This window comes from Xenopus laevis, chromosome 4L, assembly GCF_017654675.1.
Source record: "Xenopus laevis strain J_2021 chromosome 4L, Xenopus_laevis_v10.1, whole genome shotgun sequence".
Classification (NCBI taxonomy): Eukaryota; Metazoa; Chordata; class Amphibia; order Anura; family Pipidae; genus Xenopus; species Xenopus laevis.
In genome coordinates, this window is record NC_054377.1 from 66,458,987 (window position 1) to 66,472,293 (window position 13,307).

At 38.3% G+C, this 13,307-nt stretch overlaps 1 protein-coding gene across 3 annotated transcripts in view; it reads left to right on the forward strand.

Annotated features, from left to right (window-relative positions):
- Positions 1 to 13,307, forward strand: part of vps35.L (VPS35 retromer complex component L homeolog) — a 44,566-nt gene that overhangs the window by 9,490 nt on the left and 21,769 nt on the right. For all 3 annotated transcript variants that reach the window (XM_041589326.1, XM_018256765.2, NM_001093004.1), the window contains exons 3-8: positions 2,241 to 2,337; positions 4,325 to 4,448; positions 5,834 to 6,016; positions 6,756 to 6,969; positions 9,383 to 9,466; positions 12,433 to 12,542. In XM_041589326.1, the coding sequence (XP_041445260.1) occupies positions 2,241 to 2,337; positions 4,325 to 4,448; positions 5,834 to 6,016; positions 6,756 to 6,969; positions 9,383 to 9,466; positions 12,433 to 12,542 (812 nt within the window). The remainder of the gene's footprint in view (positions 1 to 2,240; positions 2,338 to 4,324; positions 4,449 to 5,833; positions 6,017 to 6,755; positions 6,970 to 9,382; positions 9,467 to 12,432; positions 12,543 to 13,307) is intronic.

The window sequence follows — 13,307 nt, forward strand, 5'->3', positions numbered from 1 at the left end:
ATTGATACATACTATGGTTTAAGAAAAAAAAAACATCAGCCACCTCCAGGAATTGTGTCTCTTTCCACTGCATTTGAAGACAAGTTAGTACATTAATGTGTACAGAAATGTGGAATTCATTATTTTCAGTTGATTTTTTATGTCAGAAATACAATGATACATTTTTTTTATATCAAAAGATATCTATCCCAAGGCTTTTCATTAGTAAAAATATATTATTTATTCACATTAAAAATTAGATACATACTGACCCCACATGGCCCACCATACGCGTTTCGTACCCTCCGGCACTTAGTCATAGGTGTCTCTCTTAACAGCATGTTCCATACAGAATTTAAACCCTGTTAATCCCTCCCACTTTTCCCTAAAACCAATCAAAAATCAAAGGGGATTAACCCTATTTTCTTTATACAATCCCAAAAATAAAGAAAATAGGGTTAATCCCCTTTGATTTTTGATTGGTTTTAGGGAAAAGTGGGAGGGATTAACAGGGTTTAAATTCTGTATGGAACATGCTGTTAACAGAGACACCTATGACTAAGTGCCGGAGGGTATGAAACGCGTAAGGTGGGCCATGTGGGGTCAGTAATTTTTAATGTGAATATCAATAAATTAAATAATTTATTTTTACTAATGAAAAGCCTTGGGATAGATATCTTTTGATATAAAATTTTTTATAGTATGTGATTGCCTGTGAACTGGGGCAAGTCCCTTTGACTTAATTGGGGATTAAAGAGATCAGATGTGGACTCCCGACTGATGAATGTTCTAAGAAATACAATGATCCCCATTTTCTATAATGGAATGTAGCGTTATTGCACAGTTAGGTGGTATAGCCTTTCTCGTTGCCTTCAGTGAGGACCTCCTGCAAGATGCATCTCATATTTATGTATATTATATACACTTTGTTGCCATTGTACTTGTATTTATTTGAGTTTAATGTGGCATATATTGCTGCAGTCCTTGACTGAAATTCAGCAATCTCCCTTTTTTGTTATATAGGTTTTGCATTTTCTTTGTTTTGTTTGACGTTTATTTACAGAAGTTTCTTGAATTACAGTATACAGAGCCATACATTGCCAGATTTTTGTTTGCAGTTTTTTACTCCCCTTTTTAATGGAATCTGCCATCTGTATAAATATTTTAACTACATCAGTGTGGTAGAAAAGGCAGATGGCTGAACATAGCAGAGCTGATAACAAACACGCTGCAATGAAAAACAAGACTGCTACTTCAAAGAAGAGATTGTACATGTACAAGACATATAGTATGTGAGGTCAAAAATGATTAGTTGTTAGTCCTTTGAGTCATTCTGCGTGAAGGTGATCATTGTAGGATCAAGATAACTCATGCAGCCTGACTGACTTTGGAAATGTTCAGCTACTGCCCCTGTATGTTTTTAATATGCATTTAATTACAATTACACACCTCTTTAAGACACATTTAGTTTTGCTAAATTGAAGTAAAAAACACAAAGTTATAGGCATAAAATCAACTTTCCTCTTTGAGACAAAATGTTTTTAAATAAAGGCATGAAGGAAAGGCATAGATAATGGTTACCAACCCTGGAGAGGCCTCCTTCCCAAATCTCACCACTGCACTTAATACTTCCCCATTTTCTTCCCCATTTTCCTGTGCAGAAAAGGCATAGTGCAGAGGGGTAGGGGGCAATTCCCTTGCTAATGATCTGCAGCTAATCTGGGTGATCAGTTGATCAACTGCGCATTTGCATCAGATGACTGATTACCTTTAGTACTGGTATGAGATCCCTTATCTGGAAATGTGTTATCCAAAAAGCTCAGAATTACAGGAAGACCATCTCCCATAGAGTCCATTTTAATCAAATAATTTACGTTTTTAAAATGTATTTCCTTTTAAAAATGAAAACCTTGTTCGTGATGGTCATGGGAGATGCAAAAATCCATACTGGTAGCAAAAAAATCATATTTTTGTCATACAAATGTTTGCGTTTAAATTATTTTAGCAGACTTAAGGTGTGGTGATGCAATTTACAGAATGAAAACCCAGGTCCCAAGCTTTACAGATAATAGATTCTCTACCTGTGTTAAATAACTATATAAAAACACTGCAAACAGACATTCTGCTATAACATTGTGTTGAAAAGGGTCATTATGGTTACTTTAGGCATTTTTTAATATCCCTTCATTAAGAAATGTGTTATGTTTATTTTGAATACCCTGTTTTTCTGGACTTGTATTAAAATATTTTTATATCCTTAGGATAAAAACAAACTGATGGATGCTTTGAAACATGCCTCTAACATGCTGGGTGAGCTGCGAACTTCAATGTTGTCTCCAAAGAGCTATTACGAGTTGTGTATCCTTTTCATCTAAGTGATGATGATTAGTGATGTGCGGGTCGAGTTTCCCTTGATCCGCACCTGACCCTAACCAGTCCCGTCTCAACTTGAACCCAGCACGCTTTGTCCCTTCTATTTATAGACCCACGCCCGTTCCACAGTGATGTCATGAAAGGGGCGGGCAGGCACAAATCTATAAATTCAGGGAACGGAAGCTGGAAGCCAGGAGTGTGAGGTCGTGGGTGGGGAGAGTGGAAGGGAACAATTGACCCAAACCCACCTGCGACCCGAACATTTTTTGCAGTAGACAGACCAAACAAGGGGATATTTGGGTTTCAGGCCAGCTCGCACATCACTAATAGTGATATTCTTGCAGGATTTGGCTAGTGAACCTGCAGTTGCTGGTTGTGATTAGCTTTTCTGTTTTTCCTTTTCTCTCATTTATTATTTATTTTTGCTTCCATTGAAAAGGTATGATGCTGATGCTTTTGGTTCGGTATTGCACCTAAATAAATTTGTAGCCTAGTTTTAATTCCGAAGTGGTAATGTTCGGGAGGAACTTCACGGTGTGGCTCGAGCCGACACGTCACCATGTGACGAAATGCATGCAACGTTCCTCCTTTTAGCTACAACCTGCTTCAACTTAAAGGAATAGTTCAGTGTGGAAATAAAAACTGGGTAAATAGATAGGCTGTGCAAAATAAAAAATGTTTCTAATATAGTTAGTTAGCCAAAAATGTAATATATAAAGGCTGGAGTGAGCAGATGTCTAATAAAACAGCCAGAATCCAACTTCGTGCTTTTCAGCTCTATAACTCTAGTCTAGTTAGTCAGCGACTTGAAGGGGGGCCACATGGTACATTTCTGTTCAGTGAGTTTGTAATTGATCCTCAGCATTCAGCTCAGATTCAAAAGCAACAGATATGACCCAAGTGGCCCCCCCTCAAGTCTCTGATTGGTTACTGCCTGGTAACCACGGTAACCAGTCAGTGTAAACCAAGAGAGCTTGAAAAGCAGGAAGTAGTGTCCTGACTGACCTGTTATACATAAAATCACTCCAGCCTTTATACATTACATTTTTGGCTAACTAACTATATTAGAAATATTTTTTATTTTGCACAGCCTATCTATTTACCCAGTTTTTATTTTTACACTGAACAATTCCTTTAATGAACACAAAAATTGCTAACCATGTATGTGTTTTCTTAATTAGAGCTGCAGGTGAATACTTTGTGAACTTCTTCCCCTTCCAAAGCATTTGTAAATACTTGGAGCAATGACCAGATGCCCTTTAAATGTGTTGACGCGGGTGACAAATCTCCTGAAAATTCCACCCCCTTTGCTGTCATTGAGTTATTTAGCTTTTTATTCAGCAGGTCTGCAGTTTGCAGGTTCATCTAGGGTCCAAATTACCCTAGTAATTGTGCATTCATTTGAATGAGACTGGAATATGAATAGGAGAGGGCCTAAATAGAAAGATAAGTTGCAAAAAGTAGCAATATCAATACAGTTGTAGCCTTACAGAGCATTTATTTTTATATGGGTTAGTGACCCCTATTTGAAAACTGGAAAGCGTTTAAGAAGAAGGCAAATGATTCAAAAACTATTAAAAATAAATAATGAAGACCAATTGAAAAATGTATTAGAATGCCATTCTATAACATGATAAATGTTAACTTAAAGGTGAACTACCCCTTTAATCGTGGAGAAATGGCTTCCTTCGCATTACCTGTTTGCCATCAACCTTATCCGGGTGAACAGGATGGCTGTGCCAGGCATAGCAATCATGTCCATGTCCTTGTATGAAAGATAAAACCTTCTGCATATTGGGGGAACAACACCTCTGTAGCTAAGCACTAATGGTTCTGAATATATTTACTAACCTCTTGCAGAACTTACTTGAATTGACAAATAAATAGGTCTGAACACATTTCTTGGAAAAGTTCTAGCTCTGCTATGCTTTTGTGTGAATTCTATGAATATCCTTAACAGAGAGGTAACAAGACATGGCTATATCAGATGAACTTCACTATTTAGAGGTGTACCTCACAGACGAGTTTGCAAAAGGAAGAAAAGTAGCTGATCTTTATGAGCTTGTACAATATGCTGGAAATATTATCCCCAGGCTGTAAGTATAGTTTTCTCCAATTTAATTGCAGCTTGTGATTTTCTGTTAGAGGCACAAGATCATTGTTGTGTTTGCTGGAACACCAAAACCTGACCAACACCACAACTTCAAACATAACCCAGTGGGGCTTATTTATTAAAACTGAGCGAATGTGGACAGTGACTCATAGCAAACTGTTAGTAGTTTTTCCCCCACAGCTTTAGCTAGAACAGTAAAAGCAATCATTTGATGGGTTGCTATGGGTTACTGCTCAGGTGCGAGATAGTCCAGCTTTGATAAATAAGCAAAATTCTTATTACAGGCAGTCCCCGGGTTACGTACGAGATAGGGTCTGTAGGTTTGTTCTTAAATTGAATTTGAATGCAAGTTGAAACATATACATTTACTTATTAAATGTAACAAGACAGATGTTTGTCTTAACTTAGTATTTATTTTTACCGTTCTGTGCATATGTTTTTTACCTTTCTGTGCTCTGCAGTAGACAACAAGGTATTGGGTCAGGTGGTTTATTAAAGCTAAATGCTAATAAAGGTCAAGCAAACCACAGTATGTTACTCTTAATATGTATGTAAGTACGAGTTGTATGTAAGTTGGGTGTATGTTACTCGAGGACTCCCTGTACTTATTTTTAGAATTGTGTTGAACATTGATAGTCAGTACTTACTGAAACATTCACTGGTATAAGGAATGCCTTAAAGTAATAAATTATTAAATATTATTGGATCAATGCTCCCCCCCAAAATTTGGCAATGAAAAAAGTAAGCTACCAGCACTCAAAAGGCACTTGCCAACCAGGAAATAGCCCCGTGTGTTTATTGTGTCATGTAGAAGATCAACAATTTTCGGCGTGTGTCCCCCTTATTTAGGTGCCACTTCTTCACCTAACGAAGGGGCATGCCCCCGAAACATTGTTTATCTTCTATGTGGCACAATGAACACAAGGGGCAGTTGGCAATTACCTTTTGAGTGCTGGTACTTTGTTTTTTGCCTCCATAGAAATTAACATACAAATTCAGAATGCACAAACCAAAAGCAATGAGTTACAATTACTGTAGTAATATTTATTGCGTTGTGAACATAAAATTTCAAAGGCTTTTCAAGTGGTTTCTAAAGCGTTCTTATCCCAATAAATATTACTAACTGTAGCACGTGCCATCTGATTCTGTATGTAGGTATTCTAAAACAATTTTTACAGATAGAGTAATATTCTTTTTTTCTTTGTTGATACACTGTTATATGTGCACTTTTTAGCTGTGTTAATTTAAAATGCCCTTTTATTATTATACCTGAATAAATTGGGAATGATCTAACCTCTTTGCTTTTTGTAATAACTAGTGTTTTCGTTAGAATGTGTCTGATTGGCTCTTGTATGTGGCCTTTATCAGTTACCTGCTGATCACTGTTGGAGTGGTATATGTCAAGTCTTTTTCCCAGTCGAGGAAGGACATTCTAAAAGATATGGTAGAGATGTGTCGTGGTGTGCAACATCCTTTAAGGGGACTCTTTCTCCGGAATTACCTTTTGCAATGCACCAGGAATATTTTGCCAGATGAGGGGGAGCAGACAAAGTAAGCAAACTTTTTTTTCCTTTTATGTGCTGTTTTATTCCAAAAAATATGGTATAACAGTATAGACTTTATTGTTGTTGATGACTCCTAACTAGAGTCCTGCAGCGGGTCGGGTACCCGTGTGTTACCCGGCGGGCACCTTGCGGAATGAGGGGAGGATGTTCAGTTGCGGGTATAGCCTTGGGTCGTGGGTCGGGTTGCTGGTCTCATCTAAATTTCTTATCTAGTATTGTCTATATTTTACTCCTTTTAAAGTTTTACAAAACTTGTTTCTGTCCTTGCCCACTTTTGATGATGTCACTTCCAGTTTGCAGAACCATCACTTCCTGTTGTGAATCAGAATTGCATATAATGTTTATATATATTGCAATCTGTAGCATGGTAAAAATCTTCTCAATCCCTTTCAATTTGCTCACCTTGTGTGCAAACCTAGTGATCAGGCATACATGTTGCAGTGTATATCTGTGCTTCCATCTTTTTACTTCTCTTGGTTAGATTACTCATTCAAAGGCCTAGCCAAATGTACAGTGCTTAAATGTGCTTTGTGCAAAGGAATAGGCAATTATCAATATCAGACCTTGCCTGTAGCCATTATTGTGTGGTTAAAGGTGTTTCGGAAGAGGCTTTTAGAGAGGCAGCCAACAAAATTTTAATGGTTGGGTACAGCCCTTTATCAGTTGTCTTTTATAAGGCTGATATTATTCTTGCAATAACTAAATAGCTTCATACAAATTTACAGTGAGGAAGTAACAGGAGATATCAGTGACTCAATGGATTTTGTGTTACTGAACTTTGCGGAAATGAACAAGCTGTGGGTGAGAATGCAGCACCAAGGACACAGTCGAGACAAAGAGAAGAGGGAACGGGAGAGACAGGAGCTCCGAATCTTGGTGGGAACAAACTTAGTCAGACTAAGCCAACTCGAAGGCGTCAATGTGGAGAGATACAAACAGGTACAGTTCATTATTATCTTTGTGTAAATAGAGTCTATAATTTATGTATTTATTTGTTTCGGTCTTAATATCTTATATACATACAGATGTTCATTATAAGTACAAATGCTGTAATGTAAAGAATTTCCTCATTAGGAAAATCTGAACCCAAAGAGACAAAAGAATTCTAAACAGCTTTCTAGTATACATGAATTAAACAGTTTCAATTGTTCTAAGTTTATTTGTATTTTAAAAAACATAATTGGCTAATAAAATGTCCCTGAAGAGATTGGGATGTTTATGTGGGTTTCATTTTGCACAAAATTTAACACAAGCTTTCTTGTCATTAGTAATGAAAATTGCAAAACCAGTGATGTTCCATCTAGAGTGCTAAACGCAAAGGACTTAAGGGTTTATTCTGTAAGTGCAGCACTATAAAATTGCTATCTTTTACCAACAATGCAGCATTTCCCCCCAAATTTCAGACTCCTGGGGCCTGCTTAAAAGTGTGTGTTGGACTTTGTGTTTGATTCACCAGTTTGGATGTAAAACAGTGCTGGTATCAGTTCCCGGGTTCCTGTGCACACATGCATGTCATTTATTAGAACAGGTTGAATGGATGCGCTGGCCACAAGGTACTAAGGAATGGGTAGTAGTTCAAGTAACTGTGTGAATAGCATTTAAGTAAAATCAACTTTGCATCATGTTTTACTGTATACCAAAAATCAAGTTACGTGTAGTACAATGTGCACCCCACTCCAGATACCTTGTATTGAGGTCCAGTTAAACACATGTTTAAGTCTGGAGTGCCTTCTTCTTTTATAAACCTACCAGAAAAGGTCTAATGGGCAGTGCTTGAATTGGACTTCAAAAAAAGTCCACTGTTCTAATTACTTAGACATCAAGAAAGAAGGACGGCACTCCGGTACATGGAATATGCTTTTATTCCAGGTTCATACAAGGATCCAACGCCCTACGCGTTTCGGGAATCACTCCCTTAATCATAGGCATGATGCCTATGATTAAGGGAGTGATTCCCGAAACGCGTAGGGCTAACCAGCAAGAGGGAGACCTGCACTGTAACTACAAACATAAGACAACGCATTCAAAACAGATGACACTAAATGGAACTCCTTTCTGTAAATCTGTCAGGATTATCCAATCCTAGCAGGCAAGATGCAATTTAATGCAAAAAAAGAAGTGGCGTGATGCCATTCTGCCCCAATTCAAGCACTGGGTATGTGCTAACTGTTAACAAATAATTTCAGTTCACCCTTTGGTGTACCATTTCATGTACTCAATTGGCGATCACCATTTAACCACTTCATTGCCTGAGCAATAAACCATGAATTGAAATCCACACTTGGGGCTTATAAGTGTAAAGTATTGCAATGAGAAAAGTTCAAATGATTCAGTTGCTTTTCCAATTGTGTATAGCACATATATACAAAATCTTCCAACTGGCACACCCTTGTAAAATCTTTTATCTTCTTATTAATATTGCATTGTATCCTTCAGAAAGGTCCTAATGACGACCGGCACGTTGGACTCTTATACAATGCAATATTAATAAAAAGATAAAAGATTTTACAAGCGTGTGCCAGTTGGAAGATTTTGTATGTGTGTGTGTATATATATATATATATATATATATATATATATATATATATATATATATATATATATATATATATATATATATATATATATATATATATATATACACACACACACACATTTGTTCAAAACCTTTTGTTTCATATGCAGCATTGTATATTCTTCTCCTTTGTAGTATTTTGACTTAATTTATATGTTAAAAATACCTATAATGTATAAAATAAAAAGGGACTACAACTCACCCACCCCTCCTGCTCATTCCAATTCTTAAATATTATTTGCTGCAGGACAGATATACTCTGACATGTAATAGCCTTTATTTTTTTATTTTCAAATAAGACACTCACAAGCATTGTAAAAAATTTTACTTTCAAGAGACACTTTCACAAGGTCAAGTTATTGCTCTTGTTTCTGCCCTTCTCGCGGCCTGAAGTCCTCTTGCTGGATTGACTGGAGGGTGTCTAACATTTTGGAGTACTGATTCCCAGGCCAGTGCTAACATTTCATATTTACATTCTACTGATTTACACTGCACAGTAGAGAAACATTAGAAAAGCAACGGATGCCTGTAAATAGAGCAAAATGTCAGTGTTTATTTCTGGTAGTTTTTTTTCTGTGCCAGTGCATTATTTCCTGAAGTAAAGGAGATTTTTGATAAAGTGTATTTTATATCCATTAACTTGTTAGGGGAGGTAATTTACATTTGCTACCCACAATTAATTAGACTTTTCTTGTAAAAGTTTGCATCAAGATAAGCATCACAGTGTTCTTATATGTGTATAGATGCATCTCAACCTTTTTCTGCTGGTTGTTTCAGATTGTGTTGCCTGGAATATTAGAACAAGTTGTAAACTGCAGAGATGCTCTCGCTCAAGAATACCTCATGGAGTGCATAATTCAGGTAATTCCAGGGGGGGGGGTTGTCTTAGAACAAAAAGGCTATTGAGATTTAGTTAGTGCTTGGTATCTCAAGGTACAACTCTTTTAAATCTATGTCATATCAGGTTTTTTCACTGCAGAAACTTGAAGCAGTTATCAAAAATCAACCAGGGAGTTCATTTCAGCATTAATAGTAAATCGCTGAAAGCCCATTTTGTCTGGTTCTGTAACTGTTCTACACTGACTTGGGATTCTGAATGTTCTGGGTTATGGTAGCTTGTATCATGTGATTACATGGTATCAAGTTAGGTCTGGACTGAGAATTAAAATAGGCCATGGCATTTCAGGTACCAGAGTCCCAAGAAGCCCCCACCAGCCTACTAAATACTGATTTTCTATGGCACCTTATAGCAGCCCCTCTTGCATTTTGCTGAACCCACAGATTACCAGTCCAAGCTTGTATCAAGTCCCTGTATAACATATTACAATTGATCCAAGAGACTTCCATAAGAAAAGGCAAATCCTCCTCGCTGGAAAGACCTGCAGGACTGGACATACCTCAAAAGCCGCCATGAACTACTTCAAGAGAAACAAGCTGAATGTTTTGGAATGTCCCTCACAGTCCCCTCAATTAAACATAATTGAAAATCTGTGAGTAGATCTTAAAGGGCAAATAAAAATATTGCCTAATGAAAGAAAACATGATCTAAGCCATTTTCCAGTACACATTTATTAAAAATGTTCAGTGCTTTTAGTTATTTGTAAAAACAATTGCTATTGAAAGCACCATTTGCTTTATTATTTACTTTTTAAATAATGTTGCAATAGTCTTCATTCCAAGGACAATACTGTTAATCAGCTGACTCGTCTCACATTGTATCAACAGTCTGATCCACCACTGCAGAGAATAGAAAGGGACAGACAAACACTGCTTTCAATAGCAATACACATATAAATAACTTAAAGGACCAGTAACACCATTTTTTTTCATTAAAAAAATCAAAACTACACCCTCCAAATAATACCCATATCCTATTGCTTTTTATATTAACCTTAGGTTTAGCTAAGAATTCACTTATAAAAATCACCTCCATGCTCTAATGAAATACGGCGAAACGGCGACCAGCAGCTGCAGCTTCTACCTATAAGCGCGTCCCCAACAGCTCTCCTCCTCACGTGACTTCCGGAACCAGGAAGTCCCTTAATTTTCAGAGCAGCCAGAGAGGATCCATAGAGCGACGCTGCGCACAGAGCTGGGGAGTAAAGGCACACAACGGAATGGGTGGGGAGGACCTGCACAGTGGAAGGGCTCCTTAAATGATTGGCGAGGGCTGGGAGGGAGGCACACACACGGAAGAGCTGGGGGGAGAGGCACACAAAACGGAATGGCTGGGGAGGACAGGCAAAGTAGAAGGGCTGCTTCAACGATCGGCGAGGGCTGGGAGGGAGGCACACACACGGAAGAGCTGGGGGGAGAGGCACACAAAACGGAATGGCTTGGGGGGGGACAGGCAAAGTGGAAGGGCTGCTTCAACGATCGGCGAGGGCTGGGAGGGAGGCGCACACACACACACACACACACGGAAGGGCTGGGGAGGAGAGAGGCGCACATTTCAGAGGCTCGTGGAATGGCTGGGGCTTGATGAGAGGCAGTGGAGGGGAACAGTTTGTTAGAACAGATAAGAGCATGCTCACAGCGCAACAGGTAACTAGTGGTTGCTAGGTGATGTCACTTCCGGAAGTGACATCACAAACTAGGAAGTTGGATCCCGAAGGACAGGAAGAGGCTCACAGCGGCGCGCAGGCAGAGAGAAGAGGCTTTTCTAGTGCTGCAAGATGGCGGGCCCCATTGGACTCCACAAGAAAGTTGCCGTTTCCATTTGTATCGGTTTCCTTACTAGAAAGCAGGATGCAGCTGCATATTTGATGTCACTTTTGTAAGTGCATTGATTGGGACTGGGTTCTCTAAAATGTGTTACTGGTCCTTTAAAAACCATAGAAAGTGTATTTTGCAAAGTTGCTTAGAATTATATTTTCTTTTATTTGGGGGGCGTTGACTTGCCCTTTAAACATGCAAAACAGCCCTGGATTATATGTTAGTTGTACAAAAATTGGGGGGGGGGGTTGTGGGAGCACTCTAAAGGCTAAATTAAAGTATATTTATGTATAATGGAAGGTCTACTTACAATGCACTTCCCTGGTCCCCTGTCTCATAAGTAATTCAGTATAAATGCAATCGCATTTGTTTACAAAACAGGATAACACAAGACAAACTTAACTTTCCACAGTGATGGAAGCTGCAACAGGTGAATTACAACATATCTTTTATTTGCACCTCATTATATTTTGTATAAACCTTAAAAGGAGAATGTTAGGCACCCCAAGTGATTGTATTTACTTACCTGAAACCCCGGGCCGGTGCTCCTATCAGCAGAAAACTGCACTGGCCCAGGGGTTATACCAGTGAGCACCACGGAGCGATCCTCTTCCTGTTTCTTCTTTCTTCAAATTTCCCGGGGCAGAAGCATGCGCAGTAGAACAAAATAGCCGACTTTTTAGTTACAGTCTGGCTCTACGCTGATGAAGGCGGAAGAAGATCGCTCCGTGGTGCTCGCTGGAAGAACCCTGGGCCAGTGCAGTTTTCTGCTGATAGAAGCACTGGCCCGGGGTTTCAGGTAAGTCAATACAATCACTTGGGGGTGCCTAACATTTGGCACCCCAAGTGGTAAATGACTGTCCTTCTCCTTTAAAGGTTTATACAAAATATATTGAGGTGTAAATAAAAGTTATGTTGTAATTCACCTGTTGCAGCTTTCATCATTGTGGAAAGTAAAGTTTGTCTTGTGTTATCCTTTTATAAAGACTTGGACATTGAAATGTGTTCAGAACATTTTAATTAATTGTGGAGACCGTGTTCCTTTTGAGGGTTTTCATTAGAATGTCCTTGCATAAATATTAACGTTATTCATGAATAATTCCTTTGCACAGGTTTTTCCAGATGAATTTCACCTTCAGACTCTAAACCCTTTCCTTAGAGCTTGTGCTGAGCTCCACCAAAATGTGAATGTGAAGAATATAATTATTGCTTTAATTGACAGGTAAGACCTATTGTCCTGTGCCTGGTACTTTTGTTTAAAGGCAAAGGTATCTGGGTTCATTTTCAGGCATTTGTACTCACAAAATGCTCAGGAAGGCAAATATGCTTATAGTATGTATCTGGTCTTTTTAAAAATAAAATAACAAAGCTGAATGAATTAAGTATAAAATATGGCTTGAAGGGGAACTATTGTGAAAATGAAAATTCAATGTTAGCTTCAGCATACTAAAATAAGAAACTTTCTAAATACAATCAATTAAAAATTACGTACATTTTCTAAAGTAATCGAATTTATCTTCACTATTCCTTTCTCAGCATCTGTTTCTCCTCATTCTGTTTTCATTCAAGAGTTGGGTGTAAGATGAATGATCCAATATATCTTATAGGGGGTATCCTTTTGCCTAGAAGATGTATTAGAGCTCATTCTATTAAAATTAGGGATGCACCGAATCCAAGATTCGGTTCGGGAATCGGCTAGGTTCAGCCTTTTTCAGCAGGATTCGGCCGAATCCTTCTGCCTGGCTGAACCGAATCCTAATTTCCATATGCAAATTAGGGGTGGGGAGAGAATTTACGTGACTTTTTGTCACAAAACAAGGAAGTAAATTTTTTTCCCCTTCCCACCCTTAATGTGCATATGCAAATTTGGAGTCGTTTCAGTATTCGGCCAATTCTTTTGTGAAGGATTCGGGGGTTCGGCCCAATCCAAAATAGTGGATTCGGGGCATCCCTAATTAAAATCACCAAAAATCCAATCTCTCCACAT